Here is a 19,462-nt window from a genome sequence, read left to right on the forward strand (position 1 = left end):
AGAAGAGGGCAACCAGGATGGTGAGAGGGTTGGAATCCAAGTCTTATGAGGAAAGGCTGAAAGAATTGGGTATGTTTAGCCTGGGAAAGAGAAGGCTTAGAGGGGACATGATTGCAGTCTTCAAGTATTTGAAGGGCTGTCATGTAGAAGATGGAGCTGATCTATTCTCTCTTGCTCCGGATTGCAAGACTAGATCTAGTGGGTGGAAATTACAAGGGAGTCGTTCCTGGCTAAATATCAGGAGAAACTTTCTAAGTGGTTGAGCAGTGGAACAGTCTGCCTCGGGAGGTGGTGGATGCTCCTTCACTGGACGTTTTCAAGCGGAGGCTGGACGACCATCTTTTGGGTATGTTGTAGGTATGTAAGGCTATCTTTCAGCTATGCTCCTGCAGAGTACAGGGGGTTGGACTAGATGACCTGCAAGGTCCCTTCCAACTCTAGCATTCTATGATTCGAAGAAGAAGAAGAGTTTGGATTTATACCCTGCCCTTCACTACCCAAAGGAGTCTCAGAGTGGCTTACAAACTCCTTTCCCTTCCCCTCCCCACAACAGACACCCTGTGAGGTAGGTGGGGCTGAGAGAGCTCTTTTTTTTTATCCCCTGAAGACAGGGTAGCTTTATTGATTTTTTGTTACACCCTACAAACTATAAAGAACAGAAAAGGGGAGGGAATAGCACCCCAGGATTAAAGAAAGTAAATTTACCCACACTATGACTAAAAGCCCAAGAAAGGAGATCGTTAACAGTTAGTATCCAGTTATTTTTTCAAATCAAATTTCGTTTAAAGTCAATGAGTTAGAGAGTTCGTCAGTTTGTATTAGCGATTCAGGTCAGTTCAAGTGTGTAAAAAGCGTCTTTCATCATGGGCTGAGAGAGTTCTTGACAGAAACTGCTCTTTTTCAAGAACGGCTCTTATCAGAACTATGGCTTGCCCAAGGTCATCCAGCCAGGTGCAAGTGGAGGAGTGGGGAATCAAACCTGGTTCTCCCAGATTAGAGTCCGCACACTTAACCACGACACCAAACTGGCTCAGAGGCAAGTGGCTGGATGAGAAGATCTCTAAGAGAATGCTCTGTGATTCTGGAGTCCCTGGTTCAAGGCTCACCTCTGCCCGGAACTCACCAGTGTGCAGTGGGGGCAGCCCCCTCCAACATCCATAACGTGGGAATAATCATACTGGCCTACTTTGTAGAGCTGTTGTGAGGATTACAAGAAAACCAGTGCAGTCCTAAACACACTTTCTTGGGAGTAAGCAGAAGTGAATACACCTGAGTAGTCTTCAAAAAAAAAAAAAGGTCTGCTTAGGATTGCTGTCTACATGTGAGAAGTGCTTTGAATATGGAAAGCATTATTTCCATGCAGCTCTGAAGTCTTGATTCTGTAGTATGAAGAGGATGTGAAAATGATTAGCAGGATTCTGGAGAAGGCAGGTGTGTGTGTGTGTGAAGTGGCCAGAGCAAGCCAGAATTTCCCCAGGTCAATTCCATGTCAACCCAGTGCAATCCTGTGGAGGGTTACTCCAGGCCAAGCCCATTGACTTCAATGGACAGGAGCAGGGCTATTTTTGGGCAGGAACGCATAGGAATGGACTTCCGGCTGGCTCCCGAGTTGGCCACGCCCAACATGAACTCATTAGCATAATAGGCCACACTCAACAGCAGAAAGCCATTAGGATTGGTTACATTAGGGGTGTGTGGCCTAACATGCAAAAGAGTTCCTGCTACCAAAAAAGCCCTGGGTTTTGACAACAAACAAGGTAAACAGAATAAGAAGCAAAAGGTGGGTGTGGCTGGATGACCACACTTCTGGTAACATGGGGGTACGGCCTAATGTGCTAATGAGCTGTGCTGTCAGGGTGTGTGTGGCCTAATATGCTAATGAGTTTCTGCTGTTTGGTGTGGCCTGTTATGCTAATGGGTTCCTGCTGGGCTTTTTCTACAAAAAGAGCCCTGGAGGAGTAAGCCTGCAATGGATTGTAATGTTTGTGTCAAACGTTATGTTGGTATTCTGGAGCATTCTTCATGGAGGAAATTACTTTGAATCTCCTCAGATTAACCTCTGATGCAGCCTCCACGAGATCAGAATGCTGCTGTCCAGTGTGACAAGCGAAGCATTAACCTGTATGTGTGTTTCCCCCTGACAGACAGTGCCCATTTGTTGTGCTCTGTGCCTTGAAGTCTAGGTTATGTCAGCACTGCAGGAGATACTGAATGCAATTATCTGCCATTCTGTGGGGCTGGCAATTCATATACAGAGAGGGGAGCTGAAAAGATCACCCTGCTGCGCTGTCCTAGGAATACAATGCCTCCCCCTGCACCATGTTAACAGCTCATGACCCCTGGCACTTTCTGTCACCATTCTATTGAGAAAGCTGACTTAGGTGACAGAGCCCAGGGCTTAATTTTGAGCCACTCTTCAGCCCCAGAACACGAGGATCACTTGTATTCCCAGGGGTTGCTTGCTAAAGAGTAACCTTTCCCCCAGATTCTTATTCTCATAGCAATTTATCATTTTTAAAAGTGTTTAAAATTACTATGCAGTGGTGAATTTGGCAGGATTACATGCAGGGTTACAATTTATTGGGCCATTCTGCAGATGAGAGAGAGAGAGAGAGAGAGAGAGAGAGAGAGAGGGGTAGGTGTGTATATATAAGAATATATGGGACAGCATGTAGGGGTAGGAAACATTTTTCAAATCTCAAGTGATCATTACTCAGAAACACTTTTGTTTGTGGCCTGCTTACTAGTTACACATACTGAATATTACACATCATTAAATGGGCATACTAGATTCGGCCTTACTTGTTCCAAGATCTGCCATTGGAGACAATACTGTACTAAAATAGATCAGTTATACTGTTAAATGGTATAGACAATCTTGGTTAGAAGACCATGCTGTTTCTGTTACTTTTAATCACTGGTCTGTAATACTGTGGTGTATACAATCATCTGCTGTGCTTATTTGGAAGGAGAATGGCAATTTCTGAGTATCGTTGGTATCACATGATTCTCCACCAAGTTTATTCTTTAATTAAAGCTACTGCTAATGAAAAAAATCCTGAGATACTCCCCACTCCCAGCATGTTAACAACTTTTGTTCTGTCCTGGAAACAGAATGTAAACTCTAGGAGGAGCACCAGAAATGAAACTACCAGCTAAGCAGCACAGAAGAATATTCTGTGAAATAAAAAAGCTTTTAAACAGCCTAGGGCAGATCTGTTTGTGATCTATTCCTGGGTCTTCCAGGGGCTGCATAAGCTAATTGGCAGCAGTTGATGAGATATTAGTAGCTCATGAGCTACCTGATGGAGACCCAGGTCAAGCACTTCAGTCTAAAGGACTCTAGATGTTCTGGGAGGGAAGAAATACCACTGCAGCAAGAGGGACCTAGCTGTTGGTTTCATCTTGAGGAGTGTGTGGCTCCTTGAACCTATGAACACTCTCCTTGGACATTTGCCAGTTATTTGGAATCAGACCAAACAACAGCTATGGGTATAGAGAACTTTTGAGGTTTCTGCAAAGGGCCAGTTTCGTAGATGTGCCTTGAAAAGGCACAAGTTCCTTTTCTTTTTTAAAAAACAAAACCCTACATCAATATTAATACAGCTGTTAGGACGTATAAAAATTTACAACAAAGATGCTTTTAAGATAACATTTGTATCCTGCCCTTCCTCCTAGGAGCTCAGGCATCTATAGAATTGCCCCGTTTTATTCGCACAGCAATCCTGCAAGGTATGTTAGTCTGGGAACCCATACTTCACCCTCCTAGTCTTAGTCCAATGAGACACTTCACCACACTATCCTGGCTTTCTTTTCAAACTTAATTATATCTAAGAGTTGGCCTTTGACCCTTCAAGTGTCTGCATCTCTAGGTGCTGTACAGATTGGCTTTCATGCAGGAAACATGCAGGATTTATGTGGCTCGGTCACTTTCATAACTACTGCAGTAGATGGTTATTTCATTTGCCTGTAATACTGAAGCTTTAGGGAGGCATGGGTTGTTGTTTTTCTCATGTAAGCTAAAAAGAGCAAGAAAATATTGGGTAGGAAGAGCACTAACAGAGAATATATAAAAAGCTTTCCAGTAACCTAGTTTAGAGAGCTTCCCAGAGCTTGGTCAGGCAATCTCAATAATTGCACAGATAACATTATTCCTTCAGTGCTATAGAGTTTCTTTGAGCTTTCCAGCAATGACCTACAGCTCTAGAAACCACCCATTGTACTTGCTTCCCTAACTCTGTCTGAATACTAATAATGCCCATATAACATAAACAAACAAATGCATGGATATGATAAACACATTTTGCCCACGGTCTTGAGACTTCCTCAGAATAATCACATTTACTGCATAAAACATCTCATAGTTACGTGTTAAGCAAGTTTATATTTTCCACCAGCATCTCATCTACAGTACTCAAAATACTAATCGCAGACTTTAAGAGTTGTGGGAAAGGAATTTATATTCCTTGGAGAAAGGGAAATATAAAATGTGATTAGAATCCCCCTGGCCCTGATCAAGTTACAAATTCCAAAATATGGACTGTAATATTAGTGGCACCCTCTGATTGCTGCCATAAAATCCTAAGATTCCTCATTTTCATTTTTTTAAGTAGTAATTTTTAGCCCTGTTGGTTATTGAAGAAAAACATGGTAGTATGTAAGACAATTTCTGCAAAAATTACAAGAATGTTTCATATTTCTGTATATTTGTATCTCTACAATTTTTAAAGACTTTTTTGGTATGGGTGCAGGTTGTAGGGAACCTCTGGTTAGCCTAGGCTCCCTATAACATGTACTGTGATGGGGAATGTATCTTTTACCTTGTAACATGTAAAGTAGCCTTCAGCGTGGTTATTGGATGGATTTCCATTGTTGGGATATGTTCACTCTCATGGTTTTACTTTATACCTTCCTCCTTAATGCCTGTACTGCCCTCCAGTATTCTATGAACCCAATACTTTCCCCTTATCCTTACACCAATTCCTGGGAAGGGGAGGAGTAAAACATTACAAATTCTATTTCCCCTAAATCTGTTTGTCTGTTTGTCTTAGTATATTTTGAACTACTCAAACTCTGCTAATAGAACAAAGCATCGAAATGACAGCATACCAATTTGTGTGATTTGTGTAATTTATTCCAAATTCATATTGGACTGGTACATGTGATGTTAAAGGTAAAGGTTTCCCTTGCTCGAAAGCTAGTCGAATCCAACTCAAGGGGGCAGTGCTCATCTCTGTTTCCAAGCCAGAGAGCCAGCACTTTCCGAAGACGTTTCCGTGGTCATGTGGCTGGCATGACTAAACACCAAGGCACACGGAACGCTGTTACCTTCCCACCGAAGCAATACCTATTTATCTATTGCAATTTATTGCTTTCGAACTGCTAGGTTGGCAGGAGCTGGGGCCAGAGATGGGAGCTCACTCTGTCACATGGCACTAGGGTCTCGAACTGCTGAACTACAGACCTTCCGGTCTGCAGCTCAGTGTCTTAACCTCTGAGCCACCATGGCCCTTACATGTGACGTTACCTTGTGATACTGGCAGTCCATGCCTGGATCCTCAAATGCATGATTTAGCTGTAAAAGGGGGGAAAGGACTCCCTACCATAGTTTACAGCAGCCTGGGAAGACAATTTCTTATCAGGCACACAGTATTGGGGGGGAGAGTTAAAACTACCCTCCCTGGTGCCACAGTCACAATCCATATAGCCCCCGGGGTTGCTTTTTGCAGTTCAAATACTCACGAAGGGATCCCCAGAGCCATGTGCAGTTTGGCTCTTAGGGAGCCTCTAGAATAGATACACACACCCAAAGCCTTCCAGAGTCAAATGGGAGCATCATGGTCTTCCCCACCCCCAACAGCAGCTCCTTCAGATGCTTTGGATGAAGCTGAAGAAGCGTCCCCAAGTCTGGAGAGAGCAGCTTGTTGGGCTTGTGGGAAGCTGCTGTAGGTTGGGGGGGGGGACGCAAGCCCTGCTGGACAGCTGTGCCTGTGGAGTCCATCACAGCCTCTGAGACTTCAGGAAGCAGGAGCTGCTATTTTGTCCTGCAGAATTCTTAAGCCTCCTAAATATGGGCTCACAAGGAAAAGTGCTCTGCTCGATTTAGTACTGGTAATTAACACAGCTGACCACCCGTGGACAGTGGTGGGAGCGATGCTAGCTGTTGCACAACAGAGCACACCGCTGGAGGTGCCGAGAGGGCTGCTAATGCAGTGGTGGCGCTGCTGGCTGAATATCCTGTGGTGCTTTGTTATAGCTGAGAGGAGGAGCGCACATAACTCTGATTATAAATAGCCACATCTTTCCATTTTTCAGCTGCAGGGAAAATCTTTTATGAAATGTGTATAAAGTACAAAGAGTGAGAAGACATATCGGCTGGAGTGTAATGACTTGACTTCTTATTCTCCAGAAGCTCTTTTCCAGGAGGGGACCCTTCCGTCACAGTCATGCCATGCTGAGGCTGTTCTCCCCTCACAGCAATCATGGATGGCCAGGGACACAGAGGAGGACTTGGCTAGGAAAAAGGAGGGGTTGGTCTCTCAGAGCTCCTTGGTGTGGCCCTGTGTGGCATAGCCCAAGACAAGTCCCTTCAGAGGTCACAGACTGACACAGCTGAGGCTCAGGGTTGGCCTAGGAGCATGGAATGTCATGAGCCAGCTGCACATGAACACATAAAGCTGACATAATGAATCAGACCATCGGTCCATCGGGGTCATTATTGTCTACCCTGACTGGCAACGACTCTCCAAAGTCTCAGGCAGAAGTCTTTCACATCAAACCCCCCCCCCCCTACAGTGCAGTGTGGTGGTTAAGAGTGCTGGACTGGTATCTGGGAGACCCAGGTTCAAAACCCCACTGGTGTCACAGAAGCTCATTGGGTGACCTTGGGCCCCTCACACTCTCTCAGTCTAACCCCCCTCACAGGGTTGTTGTGAAGAAAAAATGGAGGAGACAAGAATGATGTAAGCCACTTTGGGTACCCACTGGGGAGAAAGTCAGACCACAAATGAATTTAATGGAATAAATAAAATAAAAGACCTTTTAACTGGAGATGCTGGGGATTGAACCTGGGACCTTCTGCATGCCAAGGAGATGCTCTATCACAGAGCCACAGTCCCTCCCCAAAATTGGGGGGAGGGGTTCTTCTTGCTTCCAGCCTACAAAAAGAGGGGAGTGTCATTTTGACCTTTTCATTTGAGAATGTGTGGAACCTTTCCCTATAGAGACTGATTGCAACCTTGGCAAACTCGTTTCCATCAGGGAAATAGCCCCAAGGGGCAAAGTGAACCTCTCCTTGCACTGCAGATCCAATCCAGTTCCCTCCTCCACAGCTGTTTTTTAGGCTAAAAGAAAAAAAAACCCCTATGAGATTTAATATCAGACTTCCAACATAATACATAGTTTAGCTCTAAGGGCCAGTATATCATTTATCACTGAAATAGGACTTCAAAATATACACTTACATTTTTGCTTGTTATAATGCTAGGCATCGTGCTTAAGAAAATGGCTTATTTAAATGCAATCTAAACATAGTACAACATATGTGAAAATTACACATTATGCTTTCTTGATCCAATTAAATATCAGAGAAAATTCTAATCCCTTTCAGTGATTGACAGTACAGAATGGAGGGGTTGTGTGCAACTTATTCTGAAGGAGTTGCCAAGGAGTATCAGGGTGAGACGTGGTGTATGTGGTGGAGGAGGCACATTTTGTTCTTAGTTCACAGTAGCTGGACTAAATCATCTCGCTGATTATTTGCTTTTTGAGATTGTTCTGAAATAGTAACAATATCTAACTTTTACATTTCCTTGTGTTTTGATTGTTACGAATACAATGAGCGATGAGCTTTATTTTATTTTTTTTGGGTCCCTGAATTTTGTGTGACTCTTTTCCCATGTGGTCAGAGCAGAGTCCTAAAAATGAGCATGTTAAAATAATGTTTTCCACGTTGTTCCTCATCCTTGTGCTTGACTATGTGGCGCCTAACGTGGCCCACATATCATTCCTTGAAATGAAGGATAGCCAGCAGCTGTCCTGAGGGAAATGATGGGTTGTGTGTGTGTGTGTGTGTGTGTGTTGTAAGACCAAGTGACAAACAGCATGTGAGACAATAAGTCAGAAGCGGGAGCATTCTCTTCAGTGGTGAATAGCTAGGGTCCTTACGGTAACTGTGAAACATTTCTACTGTGCTGTACTTTTCCTTCGTTCCTTGCTGAGAATAAAATGCATCCCCTGCCCTGAACTGCTTACAGTTGAAAGATGTTTTCCGTGACAAGTCAGCCTGAGGGTCACAGGATTCTATTCTACAAATGCATCAATTTGTGCCGAATTTTTTGCAGGCCACAACAGCAGCAAAGACCCAGTCCTTTCCTTCGTTCCAACTCTCTGGAGGCTTGGGAGGTAGCAATTAATAGGATACAGTGTGCTAATTGTCTCCCCTTCCTCAGTGCTCAGCATCTTATATCACATCTCTCTCTCTCTCTCTGCCTACAAGCCAGAGCTAAGATCCCCTCCCTTATGCATTGCTTGTCCTGTGTCTCATGACACATCTGCGTAAAAGAAGCTGGGTACATTGTCCAGTACGTTCAGTCTTTAAATGGACTTGGACAGAATGATGCTCTGGCCCTTCAGGCCTCAGTCTCTGTGATGCATGTTTTTCGAAGCATGAGGCAGCCTTAGCTCAAGGAGGTGTTACCAAAGGTAAGGGGGTGGGTGCATGTGTGTGATCTTTACCCATACAACTCTCAGTCTTGGCATCGACTTTAGATCCTTGTACACACAAGCATAATCTTGGGGGCAGTGTTTCTGAGGAAAGCATAAGGTGGAGAGAGAGAGACTGAAACCGAGAGAGAAGCAACTTTGGATTGACTTAGGCTTCATATTTATTGAGCATAGATAGGCAGAGATAAAAGCAAGAAAGCTAGGCTTGATTAGAAGGCAATGCGATAAAATACACCAAGTTGGGGGATGTAATAAAAGCCATGAATCACCCAAATTGAGGAATGCAGATCACACAACAGGGGAATGAACAACCAACAAGCAGTTAAACAGTTCCTGGCGGAAGTCATCCCATTAAACTAGACGTGTCCACCCATGTCTAGTCCAAACTGAACCCACCTGTGAATGTGTGTGGATTCTTCAGGAAAGAAGCCAAAGAAGAGAAATGGGGAGGGAAAGAGGATGTTATGTGTGCAGAAGACTGAGAAGGAGAAAGAGACTGGAATAAAAGGGAAATCAATGGAGGAGAGGTGAAAAGGCAAAGAGAGGGGTTTAGTGACTTAATTGAGCAAGGTTAGGAGTAAAGGGAGAAGAGAGCGAAAGGAGGAGGGGGAGGGGGTCACTGAAGCCGGACAAAGTCAGCAGAGGAGAAGGAACAGGAGAACTAGCCATGGTGAAGCCAGGCTGGGGAGAGAGGGTGAGGGAGAAGAAGAAGAAGAAGAGATTGGATTTATACCCCGCCCTTCACTACCCAAAAGAGTCTCAGAGCGGCTTAAAAACTCCTTTCCCTTCCCCTCCCCACAACAGACACCCTGTGAGGTAGGTGGGGCTGAGAGAGCTCTGACAGAAACTGCTCTTTTTCAAGGACAGCTCTTATCAAAACTATGGCTTGCCCAAGGTCATCCAGCTAGGTGCAAGTGGAGGAGTGGGGAATCAAAGCTGGTTCTCCCAGATTAGAGTCCGCGCACTTAACCACTACACCAAACTGGACAGAGAGGGAGAGAGATTCAGAGATAGATACAAAATTCCATACATTGCCTGAGGAGCAAAGTTTCAGAGTTTGAAAGTAGTTAAGGGAACATTAGTTGCTGTAGATTTTCCGGGTTCTGTGGCCGTGGTCTTGGCATTGTAAAACCTGACATTTCACCAGTACTCTCTGTGTCAAGGTGAGAAGAAAATGGAACATTCCATTAAGGGAACATTCCAAAGGGCTGTGCATTGTCCTGTCGCAGTGGTGGACAAGATGCTAAACTCCTCACCAGCTCTACCACATACCTATTACTCTGATTTTAGGTCAATCCACATCACCGATTTCAGCTTATTGTTCAGTATGGTAGATTCAACCTGAGTTTCCAAATAATTGCTCAACTAAACTTTAGAATCCTCTAGAAATAGTTTGGAGATGGATCTGGTGAGTTGTGACCTGGGCACACACTGAAGCCACACCTTGAATAATTGGCTCATCATAGGTAAAATAATGACAATGTTTGGAAGATGAATGTTTTTTGTTTTCTGGATTTGTGGAGGCTTGTTATGTCCCAGTTTGAAAGCCCCAGTACTAACATCTTCTGTGTCTGCCCTGCAGATGGGATCCACAGCGTCACAGCCCAGTGCGTCCTGCGGGTCATTGTAATCACTGAGGATATGTTAGCCAACAGCATCACTGTGCGTCTAGAAAACATGTGGCAAGAGCGGTTCCTCTCACCACTTCTAGCCAGTTTCTTAGAGGGTGTGGCCACAGTGCTAGCCACGCCCAAGGAGGATGTCTTCATCTTTAATATTCAGAACGACACCGATGTTGGAGGCCAAGTGTTGAATGTCAGTTTCTCGGCAATGGCGCCTCGTGGGGGCCACTTCTTCAGCTCTGAAGAACTTCAGGAGCAACTGTACATGAAGCGCATGACCCTGACCTCTGTCTCCATGCTGGAGGTGCTGCCCTTTGATGATAATGTTTGCCTTCGTGAACCTTGCCAGAATTACATGAAGTGCATCTCAGTGCTCAAGTTTGACAGCTCAGCTCCCTTCATCGCCTCCCCCTCCACCCTCTTCCGACCCATCCACCCTATTACAGGCCTGCGATGCCGGTGCCCCCAAGGATTCACTGGGGACTATTGTGAAATGGAGATCAACCTCTGCTATTCCAACCCTTGCCAAAATGGAGGTGTCTGCACCCGCAAGGAAGGTGGTTACACCTGCATCTGCCGCCAGCATTTCACAGGTAAGGCCTTGATTCTCACTGAATAGGAAAGTTTGATGTAGCTGTAGGTATAGCTGTTTTCTAGTTAAAACAAACAAAACCAAGATTCTGTTTTCAAATGCTCCCGCATTCACATGTAAGAGTAGGTAGAGTCTGTACTTTTTTGTTTTTGTTCAGTCGCACAGTCGAGTCCGACTCTTCGCGACCCCATGGACCAGATCCCGCCAGGCCTTCCTGTCTTCCGCCGTCCTCTGAAGTTTGCTCAATTTCATGTTCGTTGCATCTATGACACTGTCTAACCATCTCATCCTTTGCCGTTCCCGTCTTCTTTGACCTTCAATCTTTCCCAGCATCAGGGTCTTCTCCAGGGAGTGCTCCCTTCTCACTTGGTGGCCAAAGTATTTGAGCTTCAGTTTCATTATCTGGCTTTCCAGGGAACAGTCAGGGTTGATTTCTTTTAGGATTGACTGATTTGATCACTGCCTTGTCGTGGTGAGGGGGCTTGCGTGGTTCGATGAGGCTGTGGGCTATGCCGTGGAGGGCCACCCAAGACGGACAGGTCACAGCAGAGAACTCAGGCCAAGTGTGATCCCCTGGAGAAGGAAATGGTAACCCACTCCAGTATTTTTGTCAAGAAAACCCCATGGACAGTATCAAAAGGCTAAAAGATATGATGCCGGAAGATGAGCCGCTCAGGTCGGAAGAGTCTGTACTAAAACAATTCAAATTCTTTATTCAGGGAAAGTCAATGTGCTTTATTTGTGTGTTTTCTTTTTCTGATTGCAACGAATGCTTGAGTTTTTGCAGATTTCAGAATATACTGTAAGGGCTGGAATGGTAGAGACCAGTGAAAAAGTTGTAGGTATGGCTGGGGGGGTAGAGAAAACCTTAGAAGCAAGGCGACTGAAAGGATGGGTTAGGGAGAGGGAGTAGGCATATAAAAGAATAACCCATGAAGCCGGTAGGTGGTTTCATAGCCTGGGCATGTCATAATCATTTGGCACAACACATCCCACTGATGAAACATAACACATAAAGAGGAGACACAACAATTGCTTGTAGTATCATCCCACTAATAATGTCACCCTTTTAATTCAATCAGAATCATGTTCTCCAAGACTTTTCCTGCCCTCATGGATCTTACCAGGGTACATTCTGTCTATCAATTATTCATAAGAGACATGATTCATGCAGAAGTGGAGGAGGTGGGTGTGATTCTTGCATCTGCTCCTTATGCCTGTTAGGCAACAAAGCACAACCCAAGATGCTTCAGGTCCTCCCCATGTGCCTTGTGCTTGATGGCCAAATTGAACAAGAATTACTGCAGGACTGTTTGGAGACACCTGTGCTACTACTATTGTCTTATTCTGTTAAATTCTATGGGATTGAGAATATATTTTCTGAACATATCTAAATCCTGCTCAGTAACAGAAGTAGATTATATGTTTGCTGGAACTTCCATAAAGTTTCTTTTCCAGTATCCCATACCTACCCACTACTGACTACTTTCACCACTGGGTTTAACCTCAGAAATAATTTTTCTAATGAACAGTATCACCTTTTTCACCTGCCAAGCTCAGTGAGTCTAGTATTTACCGTATTTATACCATTATACAACACTATACTTTATTATGATAGGATTTTACTTTGTTCTGGTCACAAAGTAACACAAGAGCACCCTCAGTGCAGAATTTCCCACAGGTTGTCAAGTTCCTCAGATCCCAGCCAAAGCCACTCTGTGCTTTATATGGATCCAGTTAAGGGGGGAAATGTAGAAATGGTTAGCAGGTACCGGGCATGTTCCATTCTTAAGCTGCTTTGCAGAAATAGTGGAAATACTTTCTGGACTGTTCCAAAATTCCCAGGAGGCCTTCTTTATAAGGGTGAGTAGGTAGGATAGATGAGAAAGGAAGGGGTGGAGATAGCAGCTCAGCCAGCCACGCTTAGAGATATAAATCTTTACAACCACCCTTTTCCCTGGGGACACGTGGAACTGTTTTGTTTCTTGGCAGTGTGCTCAGGACTGAGAAGCGCAGCTGTAACTGCTACGGCAGTGGAATGGGGAGACTGCTAGATAGATGGGCACCAGGATTGCCTCTGTCATCAGAGATAACTTAAGTACTTTCATGGCAGCCTCACGCATTATGGGTTGAATCCAAATGCTGTTTCCTACCCTCAGAAGAGCATTTTCATTGGCAGAGGTGGACTGGCCAGTTTTACCGATTTCCCCTCCCACAGGACACTGCCCCCAGGCTTGGGAAGATCCCCTGACCTTGAGGAACAGAATTCTAGGGGTCTTGGTGTGCTGAAGCAAGAGGGGGAGGGGGAAGATGTAGTCAATGAACTTTAAGTCCATGAACTTTGCTCCACTTGCAGTTCATTGGCTACAACCCATTGGTTGCTGAAGGAAATATTGGCCTTACACACCAGTGTCTTCTGTAGCAAATGTTTAAAGTGAAAAAGTAAAATACTTATTTAAAGTAGTATGTGCCGCTTTTCTGACGAGCACTCAAAATGGCTTCCGACTCTACAGATAAAACCATGACTATTAAAACTAATAGGAACAGGTTGAAAGAATGCAACAGCAGATCAGTTTCCAAATACTCCTTCAAAGAATTCAGTGGTACATTTTTCCCCCCTGAGGATCACCAGAGATGGCATATCCCATACTTCTCTTGGCAACCTATTCCAAAGGCCTGTCTACAGGCTGAAATCATCCTAACCTTCTTCAGGGCTGGGACGGTATGCAGCTCTTGTTGAGATGAGTCTAGGGCTCTCAAGGGCTCATGCTGGAAGAGATGGCCCAACAAGTATATAGACCTAGGCCGTTACAGGCGTTAAAGATTAAACCCAGCCCCCTGAATAGCTTCAGAGACTTCTGCTCCCTGGTTCTTCCCTCAGACCACACGTGTCTCTAGGGATGCCAGACTCCAGGTGGGACCTGTTGATCCCCCGGAATTACAGTTCATCTCCAAATTACAGAGATCAGTTCCCCTAGAGTTAATGGATGCTTTGGAGGGTGGAGTGAGTCTGTGGCCGTGTACCCCACTGAGGTCCCTGTCCTCCCCAGCCTCCATCCCCAAGTCTCCAGGAGTTTCCTAACTTGGATCTGGTTATACTACTCCCCTATCCCATGTTGGTGGCCAGGGGGGACCTGGTGTGTGGCTGGATGAGCACACTTCTGGTAACATGGGGGTGTGGCCTAATATGCCAATGAACTGTGCTGTTAGGGGTGTGGCCTAATATGCTAATGAGTTTCTGCTGTTGGGTGTGGCCTATTATGCTAATGAGTTCCTGCTGGGCTTTTTTGTGTGTCAGTACTCGCCAGTACTGAGTACTAGCACCTGCAAGGGAGTCTCTTCCAAGTCCTGATCTTTGTGTGCCAGCCCACCATACTCAGCCAGAGAAAGAGAGAGTGGACTCTCAGGAACAGCCTAGTGGGGACCTGTAAAGGGAGGGGTGATTGGTGGAAATCAGCCCAACTTTATATATGTGTAGCACCTGGCACCAAAAAAACACTGGATAAAATAATGAGCAGAAGAAATGGTCTTAAATCCTTGGCTGTGCCCTCGGCGCTGATGATGAGCAGCCCAATCCAGCCGTCTCCAATTCCTCTCAGGACACACAAACCTTTCAGTGGCAGGCAGGGAAGGTGGGGAAGGGGCTGCTTCAGTTGGACTCTTCTCATCTCACTGGCATTCCCTGCCCGAGTTGATGGCAAGAGCTCTCTGGCTTGGCATTTTTCACACCCTGCGCCTCCTGCTGACAGTGAAGGATGTGAGCCGGAGGCAGGGCAATGCACAACTCAAAGTCATGCAGCGACTGAATATACTATACCAGATGATTTCAGGAGGGGCGTGGGTGGGGGATTTGCTTTTAAGCAATCACAAAAAAAGAAGATGTTTTATTTCTTAAATCCTCCCGAGCTGTAAACTTGAAACAAGGCTCAGGAGAATCAAAGGGCTGGCATCTGGGCATAGCAACCGCGAAGCGAAGAGGAGGCAGCCGAGAAGAACTGTATACTGGGAGAGTGTGCTGTGAGGCAAGACTATGTTGCTACGGGGTCAGCCCCCAAGAAGATGTTTTTGTACAGTCGGGTTCCTTTCTTGACAGACAGTTTCCAGATTCCTGTCACACGGTGGTGTTAAACCAGATGATGTGAGGAAGAGAAGAAGAAAAAAATACACAGAACGACAGCAGCTCCGTATCTCTTGTGACCTGTTTTTCTCCCTCAGACTACAGTCCTAAACAGAAGTGTCTTCTGCATAAATCAGTGAGACTCGCTTCCCGGTGAACATGTTTAGGCTCGATTATTAAATTATCTTGAGCTGCCGGTGTTCCACAATTGAACCCCAGTCTAGATGCTGTTTACTGCTCTAGATCTCGAGTCTTCTCTCAAGAGGACTGCTAGACAGCCTGGCCAGTGAAAGGACTATGTTTTGAATGTTTGTTATCAAGAGATGGTGTTCAGGGCCTGTGAATGCTGCTTTGAGGTCTGATTACCATGAGTTCATTCTCACAATTGTAGTGTTCTGGACCTCTGGATCCAAAGAAGGGTAAGATCAGAAACAGGTGACAACCAGTGTGATACAGTAGCTAGAGTGTTGCATGTGGGAAACTTGAATTCAGCCCTCCGCTCCAGCATGTAGTTCAATGGGTAATCTTGGTTAAGTCTCCACTTCATCCCACTCCATCTATCAACTTGCCCTTCTTCCCAGGAACTCCTTGAGTCACCTGTGGGTTTTGTTTCAGTGACATCCTTGTGAAAATCCTGTGCAGTTTTTTCAGCTGGGAAATCACGACTGGTTTAAGGTGAGGCTGAGAGCTTCATGGGTGCGCAGAGATCTGAATCCAGATCTCCCAAGCCCAAGCCAAACACTCTTACCTAGTATGCTGCACTTGTGCTTTCAGCCTGGCCTTCCTTACCAGGTTGTTGTGGGAATGAATAGATGGAACCCTCTGCGAGACCATCCTGAGTTCCGTGGAGAAAGAATAAGATAGAAACCCCTTTGATAAAGTGCTGAAAGGGGGAGGAAGGAGAGCACTATTGTGCAGCTCAAGTCAAGGGTATTTACTCAGAAGTAACTCCCCTGGAACTTATGACCAACTAAGCGTTCGTTGAATTGCAGCCCGTGCGCTGTTCAGCCGCTTAGAGCTTTAAGCATCTGAACTGTGCACAGAACTACTACCTAAGCTTAAGTGTGTTTACTCTGGAGTAAGGCCAACTGAATTCAGTGGGACTTACTTCTAGAGAAACAGGTACAGAATTGTGGCATTAGGACAGAACTGTTCATGGGCACAGCAGGTCCTTAATCTAGATTCACATATGGATGATTCATGCTGCGGAGACAGCTATTAATATGTCCCTGTCCACACCAAGCCCATGTGGCTTTGATCTACTGGATGGGTCACATGTTCACGGGACAGAGAAGCAAGAAAACCAGAGCCAGAAGCTGCCAATTTATAAAAGGCTAGAGAATGAGTTATTGGCTTCTGCCAGCCAGCCTGCCTCCCTCCCCCTACCAAAAGGACTTTGGAGATTGTGGCTGACAGGAGTGAAAGAGGCGGGCCTCTTTGCCTGGCTGGTGAAGAGATAAGCAAAGTCAATGGTAATTAACCCTGAGTGTTTGAAGTGTGAGCACACATTAAGAAAAGGGTTAATGTGCTTGCTTCCCTGTCACTTCCCGGCATCTCCCCATTTTCCATATTCAAGTGGACAGGAACAAGGCAAGAAATCTGAGGCGAGGGGGAGAGGGGGAGAGCGAGCTTCTTCCACTCTTCCTAGGAACTATTGCAAAGAAGGAGTGCTCTCAGATCTGCTAAACTGAGCATACTGAACAGAAGCAGAATGGATACTGATAGATGGAAGGTGGAACTAGGGTTGCCAACTCTGGCTTGGGAAATTCCTGGAGGTTTGGGGGGCAGAGGCTGGGGAGAGGAGGGAGCTCAGCGGAGCACAAGGCCATAGAATCCACCCTCCAAAGCAGCCATTTTCTCTAGGAGACTTGATCTCTGTCCTCTGGAGATAAGTCTTTAATTCCAAGAGATCTCCAGGCTCTACCGGCAGGTTGACGATCTAAGGTGAAGCAGATACCTTCTGTCAGATCTCCATCTAACTAGCTGTTTGGCATGATTCTTCTGCTTGTAATATTATTCTTAAATTTAGAAAATCTATGCTGCCTCACCAGAGACCTGGTCAAGGCGGAACATAAATCATTTAATGAAATCATCATCAATGAAATCATTTAAACATAAAAACAAGCCATAAAACACACACAGGATTAAAAACACATATCTAGCATTTTTTAGAAGCCATAAAAACACAACACATAAATATAGCCAGGGTACCAAAACAGCAAAACTTCAGCCGTGTTGGTCTGAAGCCGTACAACAAATGTATAGTCCAATGGCTGTTCATTCTCTGGCTAGACGTTTGAACCTTACCTGCCGTTCTAGCATATTTGATAAAGTGTGCCTTGCACATGAAAGCTCATACGTTGAATAAACCTTTGTTGATCTTAAAGGTGCCACTGGACTCAAAGCATAAAATAGCATTAAGCAGTGCAAAGTGTTAGTCATATAATATTCTCAGGCCAGAAACGAACCATAAAAACAGATTTATAAGATGGACCCTTCAATTCACATCCTGGGTCAAAAGAAACATTTGAGCCTGACACCTAAAGGAAAGTAAGGAAGGTGTTAGTCGAAGCTCATGGGTGAGGGATCCAGATGGGTAGTCTGTCTGTAGCAGTAAGAAAGAGTAAGAGTCCAATAGCACCTTAAAGCCTGACAAAATATGCGGTAGGGTATGAGCTTTCTTGAGTCACTGCTCACTTCTTCAGATACATGGTGAGGGCATTCTACAGGTGAGATCCCATGACCATTGGTACTCCTTGGAACTTAGATTTGGGATAGCTGGTTCATGGAACCTAAGGAAAGGGGTGAGGGTAGTTCTAAGCCTCCATTGCTGGCAACAGAAAGGCAGAATGATTCTTGAGCCTGAGACAGGCATTACGTACATGATATTTGGCCTATCTTTTCTCAGATAAATCAATCAAGGATGGGTTTCTTCGGGGCTACTACTCTACCACTCTTCACTCCCCCTCCCCTTAACAACTGTTGTCTGTCATGACTTACAACTGTCAAGTGGGTTGTAGCATGGAGGCTCTGACTTGCAGCCTTCTCTGTCTTTTGGTTCTCAGTACGGACCTTTATTGGTGTCTTGATCAGCACTGCCTTATCCCCAGCTTTCATTCTCGCAGAGGCCCCCTCCTGGACACCATTCAGCAAATTAATAGGGTCCTCATGCTCCTTAGGTCCCAGCCAGGCATTTCCATACTTGGCCCCCAAATAGCTCACCTCCTCTGGCTACAGAGGCTACCTGCAAAAGGAAGGTGGGAATCACTGGTATTTTGTACCTGGAAAATTGTGTCTTTCCTGGCCATAATTTAACTGGCAGGAACAAGCTTCTTGGATTTCTCTTCGCTGCTACATCAGCACTGGCTCGTGTTTGTTTCTTAAGCAGAAGTGAATCCAGCAATGCCCTTTGTTTACTTTCCAGCTTAAGAACATAAGAACATAAGAGGGCAATGCCCTTTGTTTGCTTTCCAGCTTATGTTGATCAGAGATAGTTCCTTTTGCCCTGCCTCAATAATCCCTGAGCTGATCCACAGAAGCTCAGAGGGACATACCCCAAATATGGTTTTGCCAGATTTGGGAGATGTGATCTATCAACTGTGGTGGTGGCTCCATTGCTGCTTCCCATTGCTAACAGTAAGGGGTTGTCTTCCCCTTCACACTGCATCAGTGCACAGTGGCGGAGACGAGGATGTTTCCTGCCTGCACCACACTCCAGGAGCCACTGCTGTCCAACTGATTATTGAGGGCTGGACTTGCTGCCTTAGCAAACAGGGAGGTTATCTGGACTAAGGCCTGCTATGCTGCCCAGGTCTCCTAGGAGCCTTACCAACCATTACAAAGAGACTGAAGGAATTCATTTCAGCAATGTCAAAAGGCTACAGTCTCCTGTACACAATGACACATCACTGAATGGGGAGAGAAACCCTCTTTCCCCATCCTTACATCTCCAGGCAGCAGAGAAGACTCTACAGCAAACCTGACATTTCCAGTCTTGGTGTCCATAGTGAAGAGTTCAACTTGTCAAAAAGAGGGTGCAAATGAACTCTTGACAGCTCTGCTGAAGTTCCAACAGCACTGAATGGTGGTAGAAAGAGTAAGAGTCCAATAGCACCTTAAAGACTAACAAAAATTTGTAGTAGAGTATGAGCTTTTGTGAGCCACTGCTCACTTCTTCAGATGTTAGCCTTTAAGGTGCTACTGGACTCTTACTCTTTTCTACTGCTACAGACAGACTAAAACGCTACACATCTTGATCTGTCTCCACTGAATGGCAGTTAGTGACACCAAGTGGCCATCTGGGCAAACAGCAATAGGTGTAGGGGCAGATCTCTCCCATTTAGAACCTATTGAAAAGTTCACCTCTGAGCAGAGAATTATCAAGAGACTTTTTGGAGGTGGCAAAAG

The 19,462-nt window shown here is 45.2% G+C and overlaps 1 protein-coding gene across 1 annotated transcript in view; it reads left to right on the forward strand.

The window, feature by feature from the left end:
* Positions 1–19,462, forward strand: part of CELSR3 (cadherin EGF LAG seven-pass G-type receptor 3) — a 169,046-nt gene that overhangs the window by 27,241 nt on the left and 122,343 nt on the right. The window contains exon 2 of the mRNA XM_015427973.1: positions 10,307–10,939. Within this exon, the coding sequence (XP_015283459.1) occupies positions 10,307–10,939 (633 nt within the window). The remainder of the gene's footprint in view (positions 1–10,306; positions 10,940–19,462) is intronic.

This window comes from Gekko japonicus, unplaced genomic scaffold (assembly GCF_001447785.1).
Source record: "Gekko japonicus isolate JY-2015 unplaced genomic scaffold, Gekko_japonicus_V1.1 scaffold980, whole genome shotgun sequence".
NCBI classification, from domain to species: domain Eukaryota; kingdom Metazoa; phylum Chordata; class Lepidosauria; order Squamata; family Gekkonidae; genus Gekko; species Gekko japonicus.